This window comes from Hyla sarda, chromosome 3 (assembly GCF_029499605.1).
Source record: "Hyla sarda isolate aHylSar1 chromosome 3, aHylSar1.hap1, whole genome shotgun sequence".
Taxonomy (NCBI): domain Eukaryota; kingdom Metazoa; phylum Chordata; class Amphibia; order Anura; family Hylidae; genus Hyla; species Hyla sarda.
In genome coordinates, this window is record NC_079191.1 from 404,474,349 (window position 1) to 404,501,069 (window position 26,721).

At 42.0% G+C, this 26,721-nt stretch overlaps 1 protein-coding gene across 2 annotated transcripts in view; it reads right to left on the minus strand.

Moving 5' to 3' along the window:
* The window catches only part of CAMKMT (calmodulin-lysine N-methyltransferase), a 502,992-nt gene that overhangs the window by 111,567 nt on the left and 364,704 nt on the right, over nt 1-26,721 (minus strand). For both annotated transcript variants that reach the window (XM_056568123.1, XM_056568124.1), the window contains exon 7: nt 18,841-18,907. In XM_056568123.1, the coding sequence (XP_056424098.1) occupies nt 18,841-18,907 (67 nt within the window). The remainder of the gene's footprint in view (nt 1-18,840; nt 18,908-26,721) is intronic.

Here is a 26,721-nt window from a genome sequence, read left to right on the forward strand (position 1 = left end):
CTTTTTTTCCCATTTTGTTATGTCGTGACCTTGTGCTATAATACCAAAAATCTTTTTTGCCGCATCATTCTGTACTCAATACCCCATATTGAATGCCTAAGTAGAATTAAATTTTTTTTTGCAAATTTATAAAAAAATAAAAATAAATAAATAAATATGTCCAGGACATAAGTATTAACCCCTTAAGGTTTTTCAGTTTTTGCCCTTTCGTTTTTTCCTCCTTACCTTTTAAAAATCATAACCCGTTCAATTTTCCACCTAAAAATCCATATGAGGTCTTATTTTTTGCGTCACCAATTCTACTTTCAGTGACATTAGTAATTTTACCCAAAAATTCACGGCGAAATGGGAAAAAAAATCATTGTGTGACAAAATCAAAGAAAAAACACAATTTTGTAACTTTTGGGGGGCTTCCGTTTCTACGCAGTGCATATTTCTGTAAAAATGACACCTGATCATTACTCTGTAGGTCCATACGGTTAAAATGGTACCCTACTTATATAGGTTGGATATTGTCGTACTTCGGAAAAAAATCATAACTACATGCAGGAAAATGTATAAGTTTTACGTTTATGTCCTCTTTTGACCCCTATAACTTTTTTATTGTTCCACGTACAGGGTGGTATGAGGACTCATTTTTTGCGCCATGATCGGAAGTTTTTATCGGTACCATTTTTGTTTTGATCAGACTTTTTGATCATTTTTTAATGGTATAAAAAGGGACCAAAAATACGCTTTTTTGGACTTTGGAATTTTTTTTACGTGTGCGCCATTGACCGTGCGGTTTAATTAGCGATATATTTTTATAGTTCGGACATTTACGCACGTGGCAATACCACATACGTTTATTTTTTATTTACACTGTTTTATTTTTTTATGGGAAAAGGGGGGTGATTCAAACTTTTATTAGGGAAGGGGTTAAATGACCTTTATTAACACTTTTTTTTAACTTTTATTTTTGCAGTGTTATAGCTCCCATAGGGACCTATAACACTGCACACACTGATCTCTTATGCTGATCATTGACGTGTATTAACACGCCTGTGATCAGTGTTCTCAGCGCTTGACTGCTCCTGCCTGGATCTCAAGCATGGAGCAGTCATTCGTCGATCGGACACCGAGGAGGCAGGTAAGGGCCCTCCCGGTGTCCTATAAGCTGTTCGGGACGCCGCGATTTCACCACGACGGTCCCGAACAGCCCGACTGAGCAGCCGGGTTACTTTCACTTTCATTTCAGACGCGGCGGTCAGCGTTGATCGCCGCGTCTGAAGGGTTAATACAGGGTATCACCGCGATCGGTGAAGTCCTGTATTAGCCGCCGGGACCGAGCCGATATGACGCGGGGACACCGCGTGACCCCGCGGCATATCGCGGGAGCCAGCGGAGGCCGTCCTTCGTCGTTAATGGGTTAAACCCTTAGTTCTGGCTTCTCCCATTTTTTTTTTTTTTTTTTTATCCTCTTGGAGATGTTTTTCCACCTTGGTCGGAGTCATCGGTCATAAATTCAGCTGATTGGACAGGATTTCAAAAGATACCCCCCTGTTTCTATAAGGTCTCACTCACAGCTGACAATGCATCAGAGCAAAAACCAAACAATGAGGAGGATAGAACTGCCTGTAGAGTTCAGTGACAGTATTGCATAAAGAAACAGATTGGGAGAAGGGTACAACAAAAATTCCTGCTGAACTAAAGATTCCCAAGAGCACAATGGCCGCCACAATTCTTAAATAAGATAAGTTTGGAAAAAACAGTACTCTTCATGGTTGTGCCACTAAACTAAGTAATTATAGTAGAAAGGCCTTAGTAAGAAAGGTGACCAAGGACAGTGGTGTGCATTCTCAATGGTTAGGGAGTATGTATATGTATTCAGAACAAGGCTGAATATACACCCCAGCCATTATGTATGTACACTCCTCTTCGACTGAATGAGTAGCTAGACCATCAAATGGGCTAACAAAACCAATATCTTCAGGATGGGGGGGGGAGTGTTGTCCCCTCAGCAATCTATAGACACCACTATCTACTTTTTAGCAGGTCCCCTTTAATGTGCCTGAAAATGTGGAGTAAGTCATGGCAGCCAGTTTTTTTGGCTGACAAGTTTTCTGCATAAATTATCATGTTGCATGCTTTATTGCAGTGTTTCCCAGCTGGGTCTTGTAGTTTTACAACAGCTGGATATGCACTGGTTGGGAAACACTGCTCCATTGCTTGCCAGTTAGTATGAAGAAACTCTGTAATACCACGTTGTATAGAGCAACATACAGGAGCACACCAAGTGCCTAGGTCACTGTAGTAGGAAATTCTAATCCTCATACACTTACCATTTATGTGGCTTGGCTATCTAGAAAATGTTCAGCCACCCAATATATGGAGGAATTGGATTGAATTCACCAGAACTAAAACAGTATATGTAGAAAGATGTTCAAACAGCCAGAGATGTTCCACAATGATCACAATCTTGTAATGTCATTTTAGATTCATTTTCTCTGTTCTCATTTTGCAGTAAAATATTTACCCAACATTTTTGTGCCGACGTTCCAATAGAAAGAACAGTAATGCAAACTTAGGGAATTAATTCTCTTCGATCACTGTGCCTAGTCAAATATATCTGGATAACTCATACCGGGCTGCACAAACAGGTATAAATTCTGCTTTAATGGCACTTCACAATTTGGGTTTAGTGGCCCCTTTTTTATTGCTCTTCATAGTGAATTGCGTTGATATCAATAGAACAATAACAATGTTGGCAGGATACAGTTTATACCATTAGTCATAGGACTGTGATTTTCAGAAATGATGCTTCAATGAACATCTTACAATCCAGCCCCCTCCTCCCATATGGTACCTGGAGGCCTTTAAGCCACACTCCATAATTAAGCCATAAATAATTGGCCATAACCATGCTGACTCTTTCTAATTCTTTCAATCATATCCCTATATAGGACATACCATAGTGACATAGGTGATCCATTTAACAGCTGGAAGTGGTAACTGGAGGAGCTTTACAAAGGAGGCCTGGTGGTCTACAGAAGCCATGGAGCACCTGTTTTTATCAAGCTTATAATACTCATAATTCTTACAAGACTGCACTAAAACACTGTGTGTATTGTAGTTTCCGTTTCCATAAGGAGTATAGGTTTCGATGGAGATGCTTGACAAAAGAACTAGAGCGATTCATACTTTCAGCAAACAAGATTCCAAATACTGTACTTCTATTAAAAAAAGAGCCTAAAATGGTGCAAAAAGCTTATTGCCAGGTAAATGTGCCCCCCCCCCCCATTTAATGGCGGTGCACACATTTACAACATTGTCTTCCTCAATAAAGCAGCAAGTAAGGCTTGGATTGTACAAACAGTTACAGTAATTCTTTTTGTCTTTTCCTGTAATATTATACATACGAAAGTGCTTTCTTAACTAAAAGTGATCAATAGCTATAAGGGGTGCAAAGGCATAAGTGAAACTGGATCCCTAAACTTTAAAGCATCCAAAAGATCTTCTGCCACAAAGGAAAATACCAGAATCGGTTACAAATGTGGCTGTTTCCATATGGTAAATTGGTCGGTTTTTGTGCCATGTTGAGTTGTATTTGTTCTCAAACATATTAATTTTGCAGCTGTAATGGTTATGGCTGTAAAATTATGTTTAAGTCAGCTCCCGGCACTTTTGACACATACTTTGGGCCGTATCTGCTCAACTTTTTAACTGTTCTGGCAGGGACTTATCTTATGTGGAACAAAAGGTTGGGAATGTTAAAATCCAACATGTCCACGACACTGGAGGACTGGTGGGAGAACTTAATGCACACCAGTCAGATCTGCTGACTTTTATCTAATTTGTATTGGGCATAACGAAATCCAAAATGCCTACTTCTCCCCTCTCCCTGACATCTGTTATTGGAGAACTGTTGGGAGGACCTCATCAACCTCACCACATCTTTGAGTTCAAGTGACTTTACATAACATGTATTCCCAGCTTTACGTTTTTTCCAAAATCGGACAAAAGGATAATGAAAGTGGTTGGCTCACTAAGAATATTTATCATCTATCCACAAGACAAGTGATAAATGGGTGATTACTGGGGTCCAACTGTGGTAGCCTGGCCCTGCAGGTGCCAGGCCAATCAGCAGGAGAAGGCAGGGTATTTAAAACCCTGCAGTGTGTCCCATCCCTGCTCGTGATTGCCGTTTACCCTCACTCTCCAGCATTTGTTTCTACCAGCTTGTTTTATCTGACTTCTGCTAGCCCCTGACCATTCTTTAGCCTGCTACAGGATTGACACAGTTCATGCTTGACTATTACTTATCATATACAAGATAAGCAACACTGGAAACCATCCAAATACTTCACATAAGAGTGCATGCCTCGCCGGGCTTGATCCAAAGTCCATATAAAGCCACAGAAAATACAGCACTTCCATAGATGTCCCATAGCAGTGAACTGAGCAGTGGCCACACAAGCAGGCCACCACTTTATTCACAAGGGGCATTTGGGGACCTCTTAAGATCTTTTATGATTTCAGTGGTTGGAACTTAAGTGATGATACATTTATCACTTATCCTGTAGATGTTATCCCATTCTATTAATGGGCCAACCACTTTACCTTCTAGCAAGGCCATCAGCCTGAGTGAGCCAATCGACCTCATCCTCAACAAATAACACGAACAAAAATAAATATATCTAAGCTTATTCCTCTCTGTTTAATGGTTTTTATAATCTTCCGCCAAGTCAGAATCACTGTGTAACAAGCGTTCCGGCTCAGTTAACAAAAATGCTCTTAATTCTCTCTTTTTTTTCCTTTATACCGGCCAAGTGTATTTATTTTTAGATTGAAGCCAGAAATGTTAACATATAGAGGAGAAGATTAATGCTTTCAGTTAAAAATAAAAACCCACATTCAAAAAGTTGAGGAATGTTTTTAATTGGAGATTAATAACACCCAGTAAACAAAAATTATGTCCTTTGGAAACATAATCTTGCTTCCCAGCATGGGGTGGCAATCTATTATTCACTACCTCCATATGTTGAAACACACTCGAATAATAGCAAGTGACCCTAAGACTTACATTAATGTAAATCAGCGCTGTGTAGGAAATTTGCTTTTGATTGATATTGCAAAGATTACGTCCTGAATATGAGAGAAGTATATTCCCCATATGAAGCACTCAATTAGAAAAAATTGGGATAAAAAAAAAAATTGCAAAAACACAAACACACACACACACACACAAAAAAAAAAACAACAACCAGCAGATATCACATTAGCAGATGAGACCTTCTCTCTTCACATTGAAGTTTAATGAATGGGGTGGGTATGCAGAGTCTTTATTCCTTAAGTAGTTCTACTGAATCCAGTAATGATTGAAAGTACTGTGCATTTATAGCAGCCTAATGAATGAAAATATGTTCTCGTTTCCACGTGTACTAATATGATTTTCAGCGTGTCAGAATATAATTACAGTGCCCATTAAAACTAAACTCCTGCTTTTTCAATTACCCATCCTTCGTGTATTGAACTGATCACTAAGAGATTTCTCAAGTGGAATAAGACAATAATTATAATTTCAAGGAAAAGAAAAAAAAGGAGTCCAAAAACAAAAGAGATTTTCCCAAGTGTTTATTTCTAACGTTATGGATTATTTTTTTACCAAAAAGGTAGAAAAAAAAATGATATACATAAATATATATGTGTTACTGTTTTTTCTTTACACTTTCTGGTGTAAAGAAGAGCTGATGCATAGAGTGGACCCACAGTGGTCAATGCTACTAGTGATGAGCAGCAGGGGCCATATTTGAATTTGTGATATTTCGCAAATATATTGATGATTATTCATCCTATGTTTGCGCAATTCGCATTTTCGCTATGCATGGAAAATCCACATAAAAATTAGCATGTGGAAAAACCTCAGAAAATTTGCATGGAAAATTCGCATGAAAATTTGCATGTGAAAAAAAAAAAAAAGAAATTAATATTCATCATTACGAAGATATAGCAATATATTCTAAATATTTGCAAAATCGCTATTTGCGGATATTCGCGATAAAAATTCATATTACGAATATTCGTGCTCAACATTAGTAGTGACAAACACAACACAGATCGACAACAACAACCCTTGTGTGATCATTTTGTTGTTTCTAATGAAGTCTCTATACCACATAATCTACTTTAAAAGGTTTTTTTTGGAGTTTATAATAGATGTTTGCTAAGGATAGTTTTCCAGTATGTTGGTGTGGAAGACACCATTTAGACTGGAGACCATGGAACTACAGCAAGTGCCGTGTTCCCTTCACTGTTTACTAGTCACAGTGCCGTACATTTGGCATGGAATGTTCCTAATGTGTACCGTCACTTTTATTTATTAGAATGGGACTGATCTACCAATCGTACCTGGCCAGGCGTCACATGCTGCAGGTGCAGGGCCAATCAATTGAGGCAGGCAGGGCATTTTAAACCCTGCAGTGTGCCCATCCCCTGCTAGTGATTGCAGTTTCTCCTCATTCACCAGCACTTGTTTCTGACAGTTTGTTTTGTTTATCTAACTTCTGCTAGTCCATGACCATTCTTTAGTCTGCCTTATAGTCCGACTGGTTTTGATCTTGTCTGGTCTTACCCCGCTTATCTATTTGTGTTTGAGTATTCTTTTCTGTTCTGGCTGCATTACAAGTTTTATTCCCTTTTTTTTGCCTCTAGTTCCATGCCTGTTAACCCATTGTTTCCTTGTCTACCTCCCTGGCTCCTGCACTGTGTTTTGTGTATATTGCTATTCTCCCCATTTTGACCCTTTGGCTTGTCTCTGGTTTACCCTATTTGCTGTATTTGTACTGTTTTGCCAATTTGCTACTTATCCAGACTGACACTTTGATGCCCCTGAATTTTTCCAGAGCAGGGACCATCGCTCAGTTGGGGGCCACGGCTTAGGGTGGATAATCCAAGTAGGTAGGTGCAGTGGTTTAGGTGAGTTCTGGGTCTGTACTGAACCCTGTATACCTCCTCTACCACGACGAGACTTCGTGACCTGACCCTGTCTTGGCCTGCTGACTTTGTATACCTTGCTACTATCTAGGTTAAACCCTCTAGATGTTAACTGAAGATATGACTTTGAACTGGCTCTCTCCTGGTTTTGACTTTCTGGTTTGGCCCTGGTTTACCCCTCGTTTGCTAATTTTGTTACTACTTTGTCCATGTGTTGCTGACTTATGTCTGACTTCCCTTACGCCCTGAACACTTATTGCAATATAAGGACAATCGCTCAGTTGGGAGCCCCTGTTAAGGGCAGATCATCTAGGTAGTTAGGAACAATGGTTTAGGGCAAGCATTAGTCTACAATGATCACTACCCAAGACTTAATATGAACGAGACTCATCATGACTTATTGACAGGGTCTATATTAAGTGATGAATCTATTAAATGTGACTCCATGTATTGCCGTAACAATGTTGCATTCTGACATCACAGAGGGTTTATTTTCAAACTTAAAGCAAGGGACAGTGTGTTTTATATGGTTTTTGTGCAGACATCCAGCTAATGATAAATTAGAAACTGGGAGAACAAGTGCTTCAGCAACATAAGTGTACAACAAAAAACTGAGCATATGATAAAGTCCCACCATATACCTTATTTTACCTATAAGACATCTATGAGGGACAGCGTCAAATGGCATTGCAAAAGGCTACACACTAAATCCGCCATGTTTTCTCTCAGTGACCTGCTTACAGTCTCCGGCACCCTTCTTTTCCGGGTGCTGGGGAACCCGGCAATTGATGAATTGGGCCCAGCCATGGTCTCAGCTGTGCTACTCTTCCTGGTACTGGGTTCCAATACATCCCATTGCCACTCAGCCAATCACTGGCTAAGGCGGAGCACATGCTGCAGCCAGTGATAGGCTGAACAACAATTGACATGTTGACCCCCAGCACCCAAAAAATGAAAGCACCAGAGAACGTAAGCAGTGGGGGAGCACGAGAGGTATGTACAGGTAAGTTTATTTAAAAACAGGGGCTTATTCCGAAGGCTTATTGGAATACAACCCCACACGCTGAGTAAGTGGAGAGTCTTATGGCTTTCAGAAATCTACACATGAAAAGCTCTCATATCATTTTTCCTTTAGTACAGTGAAAAGTACAGATAGTCATCTAAATAGTTAAAGACCCATATCTTGGGAATGGGGAAACTGTTGGAATCATGGCACCCAAGGCTAAAAATGATATAAAACCTGCAGGCCTGCAAGTACACTGCTCAAAAAAATTAAGGGAACACTAAGATAACACATCCTAGATCTGAATGAATGAATTAATCATATGAAATACTTTAGTCTTTACCTAGATGAATGTGCTGACAACAAAATCACACAAAAATTATCAATGGAAATAAAATGTATAAACCCATGAAGGTCTGGATATGGTGTCACACTCTAAATCAAAGTGGAAAACCACACTACAGGCTGATCCAACTTTGATGTAATGTCCTTAAAACAAGTCAAAATGAGGCTCAGTAGTGTGTGTGGCCTCCACGTGCCCATATGATCTCCCTACAATGCCTGGGCATGCTCCTGACAAGATGGCGGATGGTCTTCTGGGGGATGTCCTTCCAGACCTGGACTAAAGCATCCACCAACTCCTGTTTAATCTTCAATGCTCTTGCTGAAAGAAGGATTCTCACAATCTCACTCAAAGTCTCACAATACATAGCCCCATTCATTCTTTTCTTTACATGGATCAGTTGACTTGGTCCCTTAGCAGAAAAACAGCCCCAAAGCATGATGTTTCCACCCCCATGCTTCACAGTAGGTATGGTGTTCTTTGGATGTAACTCAGCATTCTTTCTTAAAACACGACAGGTTGAGTTTTCACAAAAAAGTGGTGCAACATGGCGTTGGTGGTGTCCCAGATGTGCTCAATTGGATTCAGGTCTGGGGAACGGGTGGGCCAGTTCATAGCATCAATGCCTGCCTCTTGCAGGAACTGTGGACACACTCCAGCCACATTGTCAGGACCCGGACTGGTATGCGGGGACGACACAGGTAGTGGATCCTCTGTGTCAGTGAGGTGATGGCGTGGGCCATACCAGGGGAACGGAATCTAAGGGGTTACTGGTTTTCACCAGAGCCCGCCACAAGTCGGGATGGATTTGCTGCGGCAGGTAACCCCCAGGTCGTTCCACCCAATAGCGACTCAACCTCACTGACTGCTGAGTCAGGCGTGGTACACAAGGACTAGGCAAGAAGGAGTGTCAGACGTAGCAGAAGGTCAGGGCAGGCGTCAACGGTTCGTAGTCAATGGAAACGGCAAATGTCAGGAAACACAGGGTTTTTATAGTGTAGGGAGTGCTTGGAGCTAATTGGGCCAGGCACCAATTAATGGTGCACTGACCCTTTAAATCTGAGAGACCCGGGACTGAGCAGGAGGATGGGGCAGGTGAGAGACACGGGATGCGACCCGCGGGCAGGCACGTCCTGCTGCGGGGATCGCATCCTCGCCGAGAAACACAGATCAGCACTCCCGGTCAGCGAGTCTGATCGGGGCGCTGCATGGAGGAGAAGAACGCCACGAGCACTCCGGGGGAGGAGCGGGACCCGGAGCGCTCAGCATTACAGTACCCCCCCCCCCCCCCCTCCTTGGGTCTCCCCCTCTTTTTGGAACCGAGGAATTTGTGGATGAGTTCCTTGTCCAAAATATTGGCCTCGGGTTCCCACGATCTTTCTTCGGGGCAACAATTCTCCCAATCCACCCCAATTTTTTTTTTTTACCTTGAACGACCTTGGAGGTGAGAATTTCCTTAACAGAGAAGACATCAGAGGAGCCAGAGATAGGAGCAGGAACAGTGACCTTGGGAGAAAAGCGGTTAAGTACGAGAGGTTTGAGAAGAGAAACATGGAAAGAGTTAGGAATACGAAGGAGTGAGATGAAGCTTGTAGGAGACAGAATTGATTTGATTCTTGATTTTGAAAGGTCTGAGGTACCGAGGACCAAGCTTGTAACTAGGGACACGGAAACTGATGTATTTGGCGGAGAGCCATACTTTGTCACCAGGGGGCAAAGACAGGAGGAATTCTTCTCTTTTTATCCGCATGTTTCTTCATACGAGATGAGGCCAGTAAGAGAGACTTTTGAGTCTCCTTCTAGATGGAGGAGAAATCTTGTGTCAATTCATCCACGGCAGGAACTCCAGAAGAAGTGGGAATGGGGAGGGGGGCAGCGGGTGACGGCCGTACACCACAAAGAATGGAGATTTGGAGGAGGACTCAGAATTCTTGAAGTTGTACGAGAATTCGGCCCAGGGCAGAAGGTCGACCCAATCATCTTGACGGGAGGAGACAGAGTGCCGCAAGTAGTCGCCAAGAATCTGGTTAACTCTTTCCACTTGTCCATTGGATTGAGGGTGATAGGAGGAAGAGAACCTCAATTTGATTTTTAATTGATTGCAGAGTGCCCTCCAAAATTTTGAAATAAATTGAACACCTCTATCAGAGACAATATGCGTGGGAAGCCCGTGGAGATGAAAAATTTTTAGAAATTTTTTTTCGCCAATTGTGGCACAGAAGGTAGACCCGGAAGCGGAACAAAATGAGCCATTTTGGAAAAGCGGTCAACGACCACCCAAATGACAGTGTTGCCATGAGATGAAGGTAGGTCAGTTATAAAGTCCATAGCTATATGAGACCATGGCTGTTCAGGCACAGGCAGAGGAAGGAGAAGGCCAGCCGGCTTCTGGCGTGGAGTCTCGTCTCGAGCACACACTGTACAGGCCCATACAAAATCGGTCACATCTTTCTCCAAGGAAGACCACCATTAGTGTCTGGCAATTAGCTGTATGGACTCTTTGATTCCAGCATGACCCGCCAGGTGGGAGGAATGACCCCATTTGAGAGTCTGGAGGCGAAGACGTGGGGGAACATAAGTCTTTCCGGGAGGAATTGGTAACAAAGAAGCTGGGGCAGAGACGACCAGACACTCAGGAGGAATGATGTGTTGATTGTTGAGGCAGAAGCTGTTGTAGCATAGCAGTCAACTGAGTCAGCTGTTGTCCTTGTAGCGCGATCTGCTGAGATTGCTGGGCGACCACGGAGGTTAGGTCAGCGACACTGGGCAGCGGGACCTCAGCAGGAGCCATGGCCGGATCTACTGTCAGGATCCGGACTGGTATGCGGGGACGACACAGGTAGTGGATCCTCTGTGTCAGTGAGGTGATGGCGTGGGCCGTACCAGGGGAATGGAATCTAAGGGGTTACTGGTTTTCACCAGAGCCCGCCGCAAGGCGGGATGGACTTGCTGCGGCAGGTAACCCCCAGGTCGTTCCCCCCAATAGTGACTAAACCTCACTGACTGCTGAGTCAGGCGTGGTACACAAGGACTAGGCAAGAAGGAGTGTCAGACATAGCAGAAGGTCAGGGCAGGCGGCAACGGTTCGTAGTGAATGGAAACGGCCAGGAAACACAGGCAATGGACACACGGGAACGCTTTCTCTGGCACAAGGCAACAAGATCCGACAGGGACAGGAAGGGGAAGTGGGGTTTTATAGTGTAGGGAGTGCTTGGAACTAATTGGGCCAAGCACCAATCAATGGTGCACTGGCCCTTTAAATCTGAGAGACCCAGCACGCGCGCGCCCTAGAGAGCGGGGCTACGCGCACCGGGACTGAGCAGGAGGACGGGCAGGTGAGAGACATGGGATGCGACCCGCGGGCAGGCACGTCCTGCCGCGGGGATCGCATCCCCGCCGAGAAACACAGAGCAGTGCTCACGGTCAGCGAGTCTGACCGGGGCGCTGCAAGGAGGAGAAGAACGCCGCGAGTGCTCCGGGGGAGAAGCGGGACGCTTGGCGTTACACACATGAGGTCTAGAATTGTCTTAGGAGGAACCCAAGGCCAAATTCACCAGCATATGGTCTCACAAGGGGTCTGAGGATCTCATCTTGGTACCTAATGGCAGTCAGGCTACCTCTGGCAAGCACATGGAGGGCTGTGCGGCCCCCAAAGAAATGCCAACCCACACAATTACTAACCCATCACCAAACCAGTCATGATAGTGGATGTTGCAGTCAGCAGAACGTTCTCCACGGTGTTTCCAGACTCTGTCACCTCTGTCCCATGTGCTCAGTGTGAACCTGCTTTCATCTGTATAGAACACAGAGCACCAGTGAAAAATTCGCCAATCTTGGTGTTCTCTGGCAAATGACAAACGTCCTACATGGTGTTGGGCTGTAAGGATAACCCCCACCTGTGGATGTCGGGCCCTCATACCACCCTCATTGAGTCTGTTTCTGACCGATTGAGTGGACACATGCACATTTGTGGCCTGCTGGAGGTCAGTTTGCAGGGCTCTGGCAGTGCTCCTCCTGCTCCTCCTTGCACAAAGGCGGAGGTAGCGGTCCTGCTGCTGGGTTGTTGCCCTCCAAAGGCCTCCTCCATGTCTCCTGATGTACTGGCCTGTCTCCTGGTAGCGCCTCCATGCTCTGGACACTACGCTGACAGACACAGCAAATCTTCTTGCCACAGCTCGCATTTATGTGCCGTCCTGGATGAGCTGCAATACCTGAGCCACATGTGTGGGTTGTAGACTCCGTCTCATGCTACCACTAGAGTGAAAACACCGCCAGCATTCAAAAGTGACCAAAACATCAGCCAGGAAGCATAGGAACTGAGAAGTGGTCTGTGGTCATGACCTGCAGAACCACTCCTTTATTCGGGGTGTCTTGGTGATTGCCTATAATTTACACCTGTTGTCTGTTCCATTTGCACAACAGCATGTGAAATTGATTGTCAATCACTGTTGCTTCCTGAGTGGACAGTGTGATTTCACAGAAGTGTGATTGACTTGGAGTTACATTGTGTTGTTTAAGTGTTCCCTTTATTTTTTTGAGCAGTGTATATTTACTGCATTATCCTTAGTCAGAAAGTCTTTATCATGCAAAAACAATGTGATATAATAAATTCCTCCAAAAATGTAACAAATTGATGCTTGAAACATCTACATTTATATGAACAGCGAGGGCATAACTGTAGGGAGTTAAGAATTAACAGTCTCTCTGTAAAACTAGTCTACCTGCTCTGAAAGCATTGCAATTTTGCAAAGTTCCTACAAATTTAAAGAGAAACAATTAATTATATATTAATCCTTTATTTATTAATTAAAGCTTTCGCAACATGATCACTGTAGATAAACCCTAATCTAACGCTCCGAAATATTTATCAATCTCAAGTGCTGTGTTTAAATATAGAACATTGTAAATGTGCCATTTATGTAGTGCGGCCGGCCAATGACAAGGAAAACAGATCAGCTGAAACTTTAAAGAGTCACTCTCTTAGAATTAGTGACAAAAATGCAGTCCAAGCACTTTGAGAAATGAGAAAATGATGTATTTCGCTAAATAAGCTTAAATTAAACAGTACGTTCCTGAGGGGGCAGGGCAGGATGTAATTGAATGGGTTTCTTCAGGTTTTTTATTTTATTTTTTTAAAGATGGAACATACTTCAGCTTCATTTGCTTCTTTATATTTATAATTATTGTTTAACTTTGAAAGTTTTAAAGGGCTGCCTCATGAAATCTCTCAAAACCTCTAGAGATCAGCTATGATCACCGAAGCAACTTTAGATCAGATATACATTTGCACTGCAAACAAAGAGCCTACAATGTAATACATCCATCCAAAGCAGCAGGAGCTACATTGTTTTAATGTTTTGTTTTTTTGGGTATGATGTCTATGTCCCCAATAGGGTTTTCCTGAGGAAATTAAGGGTTCTTCAATGCAGGCCTGCAACACTGGTCAACGATATATGAAGTCGATCAGCACGATATATGAAGTCGATCAGCACTCATTTTCTTATAATCAAACTTTGTAATCTTTAGGATTAGTGGTGTACATAGAAGGGGGAACCCATAGCAACATGGGCCTCCATATCAATGTACGGGCCTCCTATAATGATTTCTAATTTTTCCCAGCAGGACAGAAATATCTGGTGTTCATTTCCCCTTTGCTTTCCATGACCAATTTTCTTTCCATCAATTTGCTGACAGTGCAGTTTTGGTTTTTACCATTAGAAAAGAGTATGGGACCAACCAGGGCGGTACCCCCTCTCTCTAAGAGCCCCATAGCAGAGGGATGCACTGCCACTATGGTACATATGTCTTATGTTTATGATCGTTCATTCAAACATCTCCCCCCCCCATACACATCAATGTTTGTCAGTAGCACTATCTCTGTTTACACAGCAAGATGTGCAACCAACAAATAACAATTGTGCACATAACAGATGCAATCAGTTGACAAAAACAATACATGGACCAATGATTATGAATAAATATTCATAGGAACTGTAATAAAGGGTACAACAGTTATTAAATGAAGGGAGTCCCAAGAGATTCCTACTGTATGTTAATTTGATTTAAAGGCGTCTTATGGAGACAACCTCCCAGGTAGGACATACGGGCCTCACTGAGGAGTATACATTGCTCAGGACCCTCCTGTATGAGTGACCAGCTCTCACTCTTTCATATCCATACAGTCTATTTATCACACGGTCAGCCTTGCATTTCAATGACAGATGTGTAATGCAACATTTCCAGTATAGCCAGATATGGCTTAAAGTCTGATCTCTTGAACAGGTCTTGGAGAGGAGCCTATGCTACTGACTGCATACGTTCCATTCATTTCTATAGGAGCCCTGGAGATGCCTGAGTAAAGCACTCGGGTCTTTTCGGCGATTCCATAGAGAATTAATGGAGTGTGTGCCATCTACAGCATGTGTTAACTTTGAGAATTGGGGGTCCCAGTGGTCACATCTCCGCAATCAGATACTTATTACCTATCATGTGGATAGGGGATAACTTGTTTTTCACTGGACCACCCCTTTAAGACCCTAATACAGGCTGGGTAACAGGCCCAGTGATCAGTCGACAAACAAGCAAATGCTCATTCACTGGCCGATTGAACCTTTTCGGCAGGTCTAAAATAATTGTTTATAGGGGATGTGCGGGCGACAATGATGGAAGTAAAGAATAAAACAAATGATCCAGTGATCATTGATGTGGCCTTGCCTGCCCAGTGATTGAGCAATGTATTAGAGAAGCCAGACTCATGACTGATCACTGGGTGATCTTTATCACACACCGCAACTGTTTTATGAGGCAGTCCTATTAGGATCCTGTTAGGATCCGGACTAGCGGCTGGTGAGGACACTGGAGGTGGATCCTCTGTGCTAGAGAGGCGACGGCGCGGGTCGTACTGGGGGATCGGTTCTAAGTAGTTACTGGTCTTCACCAGAGCCCGCCGCAAAGCGGGATGGACTTGCTGCGGCAGTAACTATCAGGTCATGTCCCCCAGTAGCGACTCGACCCCTCTGGCTGCTGAGACAGGAGTGGTACAAAGGACAAGGCAAAACAAAGGTCAGATGTAGCAGAAGGTCAGGGCAGGCAGCAAGGTTCGTAGTCAGGGGCAACGGCAGAAGGTCAGATACACAGGCTAGGGAATTCACAAAACGCTTTCTCAGGGCACAAGGCAACAAGATCCGGCAGGGACAGGAAGGGGAAGTGGGTTTTTATAGTGTAGGAAGTGATTAGAACTAATTGGACCAGGCACCAATTAATGGTGCACTGGCCCTTTAAATCTAAGAGAGCAGGCGCACGCACGCGCCCTAGAGAGCGAGGCCACTCGCGCCGAGACTGAGGACAGGGCCGGTGAGTGACACGGGATGTGACCCACGGGTCTGACCGGGACGCTACAAGCAGGAGTGTAACGCTGCAAGCGCTCCGGGGGAGAAGCGGGACTCGGAGCACTCGGCATTACAGATCCTCATACTCAATACTAAATCCTGCTCATTTTCAGTTACATGGAAGATACTGGTCAATATATGAAGAGTTTTCTGAGTTTTGAACAAAATTGGCTAGAGGGGAAGTGGCATTAAATAACAAGAGAACCACTATTCACCCGAGAATTCCGCCATTGCTCCAACAAGGGAAATGTATAGATAGTAATACCAGGGTTGTCTGGGATTAAACATTAACAGACACTGTCCCTTTAGCTGCAGGAACTTTCCAATGAAAACCTGCAGGGCTGCGGTGAATTTCATCAATGTTTCTTTAGGTCTTAATGACTAGGTATGGAGTTAAGCACGTGCCAGCCTATAGTAACGCCTACGGTGCTACCTATTTTCTGCTCAGTGCCAGTCCCATCATATGCTGTAGTGACCCATCACTTGAAGTACCAGCTAGCAATGCATAGCGGCTATAGTACTACGCTGGTATAATTGCTTATGCTGTATGATAAATATGATTTACTCCTCATTATTATTCATGACCATAACCATTCTATTTCAGCCACATCTCCCATTATTGTGCTAGGCATTTACAACTGTAAAACATGGGGATGATACTTGATGTAAATATCTCCTTGGTTTATTCCCAGTGATAAGGGGCTTATTCACATCAGTTATGCGCGTTGCTGTCAATAAACTGTTTGGAATCCCGCTGATGTTTGACAATTGATGGACCAGCTATTACCTATCTGAATTTGAGTTCACTCACTGTAAACACATCTTATTTATATGCAAATAGATCCTTGCAGGGAAATTTGTACACTTCTTCAGTTGTCAACAGAATTTTCTATGCAAACATACAATAAAAGCATGCCTGTATAATCACTCTAAATTATAAAGACTATTAACCAAAGGGTTGAAAATCAGCACAAAGTATACAAAACCGATTAATAGGTCTTTTTACCTGCTTGTCTATCAAAAGAGACAACTTTCTTACTTCTGCATAAGGACTAGGACTAGAAAAACGGTCACGATTTTATTGCAGGGTTACGTAGTAAGCCTTGTTGGATTGCGATGGTTTATGGATGAACTTGTATACGTTTAGAACAGGGGTCTAGTCTTTAGGCCATGACTGTGTCCGGTATTGAAGCTCAATTCATACGTATAAGGTTAGGTTCACACTGTGTTCTGTCCGTGGTAAATGTCTGGAGGACTCCAGATACAGTATATAAGTTACATGTATTGCATTGTGTAGGCAGCCAGAAGAAAAACCCTGAAAAGCTCCGGTGTTGTGACTACATAAATATTGACATTTATACCATCAGAGGTTCCCCGGGCAAAACCAAGCAGTTCATCTGTGTAGTCGGCCTTCCTCTCCTCCTGACCGGTGGTATTGCTGTACTGTCAAATGACTGATGCAGGACTACCACTCTGCACGGAGGTCAGGAGGAGAAAAGGAATGAGGTACCAGCATCTTTGCCTCTGGAAGCTCCAGTGATAAATAGAGCTTCCCGAAGTATTCATTAAATTAATGCCTGTGACATTACTCATAGGTTAAAATGCTATCTGTTCAATGGATATAGTTTTTAGAGAATCCCATTACATTAAATAGTTCTGAAATCAATTAAGAAAAAATATACTGGGGAGTGGCTGCAGCTCACTTAAAAAAAAAAAAAACACACTGGAACAGAAATAACTGAACTGAATAACTCCTGAGGAAGGAGGCAACTCCGCAACGCGTCGGATGTATCTATTTGTATTGTTTTTTATTGTTTTAAAATAAATGCTGTACCTTTAAGAAGTGTCCGCAGTCCATATGAGCTTTTTGAGTCGAAGAGAAGTACAAAGAAATATCGGCTGTCTCAGTGTTCAGGTGGACTTACAGGTGAACCGGCACGAGGGGAGCAATACGGACCCAGCTCCCCTCGGTGAAGTAAGTGCACCTACTACGTGTATCTGCCATTTGGGGATAAGAAGTGATAGGTGTGTTCGCTCCTCGTTTTTTCCTTATTTCATAGTAGTAAATTAAATAGTGCAGTCTACTACACTATTCTATCCTTTTTTTCTGAGAGGTGTACTGAAGTATACTAGCCAGACGGAGACACTCTTTTGGCAATAGAAGCTTATAGACATGTTTAGCTTGTACACAGAAGGTATTTGACCTATACTAACATTCCTGTACCTTCTGCTACTTGACCCTATTTATCCTGACCTCTGTTTGTGACCTGACCATCCCTTTGCCTGCTGACTTTGTACTTTGCTGCTCTCTAGGTTTAACCCTTCCTTGTACTGACTTTGCCTCTTTTGTGATTTTGTACTACACTCCCCTCTTCTAGCTTGTCCCTGATTAACCCTTTGTCTACTGATTGTGTACTTTCTCTTCCTGTGTATTACTGGTCTGGCCTGTCTGACTTCCTTGACCCCCTGTGCACTTAGCCCAGTTTGGGGACCATCGCTTAGTTGGGAGCAACCATTTAGGGTGGATTGTCCAAGCAGGTAGGGACAATGGTCTTCCCGAACATGACATATTATAAATTATGTGTGATAGTTGGGGGCCTTGGGGGTAGATTTTGTACTAGGCCCCAGGAACTTCAAGATATGCTCCAAGAGCCAATCACGTAGGTCAATCTTAAGCATGCCCAGATAGGTTGCCACAAGCTTTTTATAAACTTGAAGATTACTTAAATTTTTAATACCATAAATTCCATTCAGGATCATTTAGGACCCTTAAAGACACAGTGGCCAATAGTTGTCACCTAGTATGTTTTACTTGTATGGAAGACCAAGATAATGCAGTAGAGGCTAAATAAATAGATCATGAAGACACTTCTAAAAAGAACTAGAACAAAGTTTTACTTTTCGCCTAATGATCGCAGTATGGGTTGTCCATATATGTCATTTACAAAGTCCAATCTCAACTCGACAAAATTGCTGGCCCAAAGCCTGACATTTTTACAATTTAAAATATATGTGTATAAACGTCCACTTTATTTAGCTGTGGACATTTTTATTGTTTCCTCACAATGGTTCAGCATGACTCAATGAAGACATTATATAAGAAATACTCCCTGTAAATCGCACACATAACTCACCTAGTGGATATCAAGCGTCCTTTAAAGCCCTCCGTAGTTTCACGTCTCTTGAGGATGTGTGACACATCTGTACAGACTTTGTTAAGGAGAACATTTTGTGATTTTCTTTGCTTCTCAGCTACCAATTCACTCAAGATTTATACCTTGTGCCCAGTGTGTTCTAAAATCGAAGGATTATATAATTGCTACAGACTATTCATTCAACATTAGTAATGTGCGAATAAAAATAGTAGCAAGGTATAAATAGGGAAAGAACAGGTTTTTTATTACCAAATATCATTTTCAAAAATGAAATCAATGTGACTGCATGGAGTTAGGCTTTTCAGCAAAATGCCACCTGCCATTTTTAGCTTATATAGCGAGAATGATGCTATAGTGTTTTTTTTTTTTTTTTTTGTTAAATGTAGGCCAGGAAGTAGAAAGCCACTAAGCAATGCTGACAAAATGCTTTCTTTGTACTCAAACAATCTGTAATGCAAAGCCAAATACTGTATAAAGCACAACATGTTCTTTTACCCAATCGAATATAAAAATTCATCGACCATAGCTGAAAAATATAATGTGTGTATATTATTATGGAGCAATTATTTGGGGATATAGAGATACCAGTGGCTATTGGGCCTTGAGTCTTAAAGGGGTACTCTGGTGGAAAACTTTTTTTTTTTTTTTTTTATCAACTGGTGCCAGAAAGTTAAACAGATTTGTAAATTACTTCTATTAAAACATCTTAATCCTTCCAGTACTTAATAGCTGCTGAATACTACAGAGGAAATTATTTTCTTTTTGGAACACAGAGGTCTCTGCTGACATCTCTGTCCATTTTAAGAACTGTCCAGAGTAGGAGAAAATCCCCATAGCAAACATATGCTGCTCCGGACAGTTCCTAAAATGGACAGAAAGTCCAGCAGAGAGCACTGTGGTCACGATGTCAGCAGAAATGACTGTGTTCCAAAAGGAAAATAATTTACTCTGTAGTATTCTGCAGCTAATAAGTACTGGAAGGATAAAGATTTTTTAATAGAAGTAATTTACAAATCTGTTTAACTTTGTGGCACCAGTTTATTAAAAAAATAAAAATAAATAAAAAACCTTTAATCCCTTAACGACGCAGGACGTATATTTACGTCCTGCGCCGGCTCCCGCGATATGAAGCGGGATCGCGCCGCGATCCTGCATCATATCGCGTCGGTCCCGGCGCTCATCAGCGGCCGGGACCCGCGGGTAATACCACACATCGCCGATCGCGGCGATGTGCGGTATTAACCCTTTAGAAGCGGCGGTCAAAGCTGACCACCGCTTCTAAAGTGAAACTGAAAGTGACCCGGCTGCTCAGTCGGGCTGTTCGGGAACGCCGCGGTGAAATCGCGGCGTCCCGAACAGCTGATCGGACACCGGGAGGGCCCTTACCTGCCTCCTCGGTGTCCGATCGATGAATGACTGCTCCGTGCCCGAGATCCAGGCAGGAGCAGTCAAGCGCCGATAATGCTGATCACAGGCGTGTTAATACACGCCAGTGATCAGCATAGGAGATCAGTGTGTGCAGTGTTATAGGTCCCTATGGGACCTATAACACTGCAAAAAAAAATGTAAAAAAAAGTGTTAAGAAAGGTCATTTAACCCCTTCCCTAATAAAAGTTTGAATCACCCCCCTTTTCCCATAAAAAAAATAAAACAGTGTAAAAAAAAAAAAAAAAAAACATATGTGGTATCGCCGCGTGCGTAAATGTCCGAACTATAAAAATATATCATTAATTAAGCCGTACGGTCAATGGCGTATGCGCAAAAAAATTCCAAAGTCCAAAAAAGCGTATTTTGGTCACTTTTTATACCATTAAAAAAATGAATAAAAAGTGATCAAAAAGTCCGATCAAAACAAAAATCCTACTGATAAAAACTTCAGATCACGGCGCAAAAAATGAGCCCTCATATGGAAAAATAAAAAAGTTATAGGGGTCAGAAGATGACATTTTTAAACGTATATATTTTCCTGCATGTAGTTATGATTTTTTCCAGAAGTCCGACAAAATCAAACCTATATAAGTAGGGTATCATTTTAACCGTATGGACCTACAGAATAATAAGGTGTAATTTTTACCGAAATATGCACTGCGTAGAAACGGACGCCCCCAAAAGTTACAAAATGGCGGGTTTTTTTCGATTTTGTCGCACAATGATTTTCTTTTCCGTTTCGCCGTGCATTTTTAGGTAAAATGACTAATGTCACTGTAAAGTAGAATTGGTGATGCAAAAAATAAGCCATAATATGGATTTTTAGGTGGAAAATTGAAAGGGTTATGATTTTTAAAAGGTAGTGTTTTTCCGTTTTTGCACTTTCGTTTTTTCCTCCTTGAGTCCTTAAGGGGTTAAAGGGCATCCTTTGTGATGCATATATATTTCCAAAGATACCACATAGGATACGGGATCAGTTGTTGATTTTAAAGGGGATGTCAAGTGAAAAAACAACTTATCCAATTGGGGGGTTTGGGGTCTGACTGCTGGGGACACTTCCCCCTATAATAGACACTTATCCCTAATCATGTGCATAGGGGACACGTTGTATGTTTGTGCCGTTTGTTGCAGCTTAGCATAATTGCAGGTACTGTCACTTACCTAAAAGAAAACCCACTTCCTGCAGATATGTGTGGCACTATCTAGAAGTGACCAGGTTTTTCTAATCCTGGACAATCCCTTTAATACTTCCAAACAGGATAGGATTCTATTAAGTGATTATCTCACCACAACAAATCAATTTCATATGGCTTATTATGAAATATGGATATAGAAGTGGTCCAATCTTGAAACCCCAACCATATGAGCCAGGGTGGAAAGCCACTGACTAGAAGGGGTTCTTACTTTGGCCGACCCATTTGAATGGTCACATATATTTTTAAATTTCTCTAAAGAATAAGAAAGCAGCAAAAAATCAACTTTCCCTAAGTAAACCAATAGTTTTCTGAAGGTCTCAGGAACCAAAATTGGATATCTTTCTCGAAGAATTAAATCAGAATTATTAGGCTTATCAGTGATGAGATTGAGCAAGCAAACGATGAGCAATGAATAATAATTTCAAAGCAAAATGTTCACAGCTCACCTGCCTACTTTACAGAGAGAGTAGTGGATGCATGGAATAGCCTTCCTGCAGAAGTGGTAGCTAAAAAACAGTAAAGGAGTTTAGGTATGCATGGGATAGGTATAAGAGAGGGATAGGCATAAGGCTATCCTTCATATAAGATATGGATCAGCTGCTCTTTCTTTGCATTAGGGTAGGATCACCACATCGCTAACTTCTCTGTTGTTCTTCTACGTCATACAATCTGTCAGGTTTCTGCCATGATGTGCAGTATTTTACCAGACAAAATACCACTGCATACTGTGCTATTTTCTTAGGCATTTTCATTGAAACCGACCCCAATGTGAATTTTGCCTTAGTACACCCATGTTTAACATTACAGGATCTACAATATTTTAGACTTAGAGCTCTGGGGATTGACCCTCCTATGGGGTAACTGGGACTTAAAGGGGTATTCCGGCCATAGACATCTTATCCCCTATCTTATCCCCTATCCTAAGATGTTTGATCGTGGGGTGTCCCAGCAGCATTGTGTACCAGGCTGCGGCTCCAGTCACGGAAAACTCAGAGTTTCCGGGACCAAAGACGTGCAGTTCCCTCGCCTCTTATAGACATGAATGGAGGAGGCCTGGCGACATCATGTCTCCAGACCCAGAAACTCAGAGCTTTCCAAGCCTAGAGCAGTGCCCCCCCATTAAACATCTTATCCCCTATCATTTAGATAGGGGATAAAATGTTTATGGCCGGAATATCCCTATAACTAACTAAAACAAATAAAATATTGTTGAAACACTGTGGCACTAAGGTGGCCCTCTATGGGTCTTAAGGCATGGAAAAAAAAAATGTAAACTAGCCAACTAAATGCCGAAAAGTACACACTTCTGACAACACACACTTATATTACAATAGATGTGTGATGGAGGCCATTAACATGTAGTGAATAGTGACCCACTGGGTGACCAGCAATGTTTGACGGGAGTATTTTTGTTTTTATATCAGAGACTGTCTGTATGACATGTACATATACCATACTGTATATAGTGCGTCCTGGTTCAGGATTTAGCCGATGTTGTATTTTGGAAATGTGATCATTTAGGAGCCATAATTGCAGTGGAATAACAATTTCATCTTCCTTGGCAATTCACGTTAAATGAATCAAGAGAACAAATGCAAATAGACATCTTCCATTTCCTCTCTTAATCTCCAACAGCTTCACTGTAGAAATCAGTCTTCATGCCAGTCGTACCATTCAGTGCAGCTGCAAATTACTCTTCCCACTGTACAGTTCAATTTCCCTGCCGTCTGTGTACGCAGTAAAGCCATGGCACATAAAATCACTTGGTTATACTATAAATTAACAATAAAGAGTGGCTGACTATACACTTACATGTCAATGTAGCATTACAATATATATATATATATATATATATATATATATATATAAACATAAATAAGTTTATATTTATATATATATATATATATATATATATATATATATATATATATATATGTATAAAATGTGTGTACACTTCAGGTTTTTCTACACAATTAATCGTTTCCAGGACGACCATTGAATGTTGAGACCATTGTATGTTGTGATCAACTCTATGGAAACCTGGTAATTGGTTCTGAATCCCCAAAATGTCATCCAAAGATAGGAAAGAGTGAGGATTAAAGGGGTACTCCAGCCCTAAGAGATCTTATCCCCTATCCAAAGGATAGGGGATAAGATGTCTGACTGCGGGGTGCCACCACTGGGGACTCCCGCAATCTTGCATTCGGCACCCACCTCTTTGAGCTGCACGCCACACTGCCAGCTCACAAACTGCTGGGTGACGACCACGGGACAGAGTATTGTGACGTCACGACTCCCCCCCTGTGTGAGGTCACGCCCCGCCCCCACTATGCAAGGGGAGGGGATAAGATGTCTTAGGGAAGGAGAACCCCTTTAAAGTAAAATAAGTAGATAACTAATACAGATAAAGCAAGTCCTTACATAATAAAGTAAGACACATCTGCTGGGAGCTGTAAGTCACTGTCTATGTAGAGGACCAGACAGCAAGTCAGTGCATACACTTCAGTAATACAGAGGTCTTACCAGTGAAATGCTCATTCTAATTGGTCAGTTCTTCCAGACAGTTATAATGTAGACTTTTTATCCCTCACTCCAAGAGATTAAAATGTAACATTTAATTCTAAATTATAATTGTGAGCAACAGAAAGTGAAAGTTAAAACCCCAGCTCTATCATGCACCGTATTATAATGAATTCATGGTCGCTCAGTATTCCACATTCTCTGCAGTGTGTGCCTGAGATAAAGGTGCTTGTCCTGAACTTAAAATACAATCACAGTGCCCCTCCTAACATGTTTCGTCACAGAGGTGACATCCTCAGAGGTTATGGGGCAATGATTTAAAAAAAATGCAGCACAGAGGGTTTTATAACCTCTCAATATGACATCAAAACATGGCAACACAAGCCATGTATTGAAATGTATGTTTGTGTCAATACATGGTTTGTAGTGCCATTGGTTGTAATTCAGAGATGTGGCTTTTTATCTCATATTAAAGTATAGGTTATAAAACAGGTTATAAAACCCTCTGCCATGTGTGTTTTTTTTTTTGAGTCATTGTTCCATAACCTCTGAGGACGTCTTGTCTGTGTCGAAACATGTTAGGCGCGGCACTATGATTGTATTTTAAGTTCAACATAAGCACCTTTATCTTGAGCACACACTGCAGGTGTGCTTAGGGAATGTGGAATACTGTACACTTATGAGCGACAATGAATACATTATAATACGTGGATGATAGTGCTGGGTTTTAAACTTTCACTTTCTGTTGCTCACAATTATAATTTAGAATTAAAAGTTAAGTTTTAACCTCTTGGAGTGAGGGATAAAAAGTGGACATTATTACTCAGTCTTTAAGTTGAGTTGCTTTATAACCTGAGGCCATTGTAAGTGGAGCAGGGACCATCCTATTAAGTCATGGAAGGAGATGTCTTTATGATACAACCCATTTATGTATGGAAAAGATTAAAGTGGTACTCCAGTGGAAAACTTTTTTTAAATCAAATGGTGCCAGAAAGTTGTACAGATTTGTAAATGACTTCTATTTAATAATCTTAACTATTCCAGTACTTGCAAAAATTCATAATCTGCTGGGGCCGGTAAAATAAAAAACAGAAAAAATAAAAACCTATACTTACCAGCGCCGGTCCCACGGTCCCATACAGCTCTGTTAGCTCCTGATCTGTTGTCTTCCTCCAACTTCCAAGACAAGGGCTTGCTGCAGGTCCTGCCACGTCAGCCACTTACTGGTCACATGCAGGTCCTGCATCGAGCACTGGTCCTAAGGCAGAAAGAAGACAGAAGTTCAGGGGACCAGACAAACCCAAACGGGAGCAGCAAGGGATCAGTGGAGGATGGGGCTAGGTAAGTATAGGGTTGTTTTTTATTTTCCCCGGCCTCACAGAATATCAATTTTTGCAAAACGCCAGATTAAACTCTTTAAAGTGTATGCTCACTGTTTATTTTTTTATAGGTTTAACACCCAAAGGAGAACCCCCTATATCTTTTTTGTCTACAATGTTGTCTTTATCTACTTTAAAACATAGTAACATATCATTTTGGCTTTATCAATCTAGCCGCAGAGAACTTAAATTCTATATACCTAAAGGCGATTGAGGCAGACTATGAGGCTGCTATAGACACCTAGGTGAAAGGGGGCAAGCACTTGCCAGTCTTTTTTTTATAACTTTTAAATCTATGCCATTCCCCATTTTGTAGAGGCAATCTACATAAACATAAATGGGGAGATTTATCAATAACTGAGCAAACCAGTTGCCCATAGCAACCAATCAGATTGCTTCATTTATTATTAAAAGGGCCTCTCAAGTGATCTGATTGGTTGCTATGGGCAACTGGTCAGCTTTTTCACTGCACAGGTTTTGATAAATCTCCCCAAAAGAGCACATACAAACTCCATGCATATCCATTTTTTTTCCTTGGTGGGACTTGAATCCAGGACCCCAAGCAAGGTAACAATACTAACCACTGGGCTACCAGAACTGTATTGGTATAATAAATAAAAAATCAGCACTAGGATCATGGAAAAGCTAAAAGCAGGAAAAATCCAAACATCAAGCCCTTCTAACCTGGTCAGCACAGCAGGGTAACATAACAGAGGCCCATTTTGATCTTTGGCACTCCCTCTCTTCTACATACTCCCATTTATGTATCAATGGTAAAATTTAAAAAATTATATATTTGCAAACACGTCATTCTGATGCCTTCTGTACTACAAAATGATCTTGTGACTTATCGAACATGAAGAAATGTCAAGTTATTCTGGCCCTAGAACCATACAATGAAGTACCTTGCACCGTTCCTTCAATACAATACAGGAATTTAGGTGCACTACTATGGTAGATGTAAACAATGACATTGGCTAACCCTCAAAACTGATGTTAAAATTGAGACATTAGCCAGTATATCCTTATATGAAGGACATACCTGAGACCACACACCAACGCCAAGGTTTCTCAAGTAGCACGAGACCTAACACTAACCTACCTGTGTGTGATAAGCAAAACCAGAGGCCAGTGGGCAATTACGGCAGCATTAAGTCCGGCTCATAGACTGCTCACAGTTACCTCCAGGTGGGAGAAAAGCTATAAGCCCCACCCAAGTTGTCTGATATGTTGCCAGCTTCACAGGTGAAAATTAATGCTACCTATAGTACTTGTGGTCTGCTGCAGGAATCCTCCATTGTATGCATTTCATGCTGGGGATCACCCTTAGCAACGGA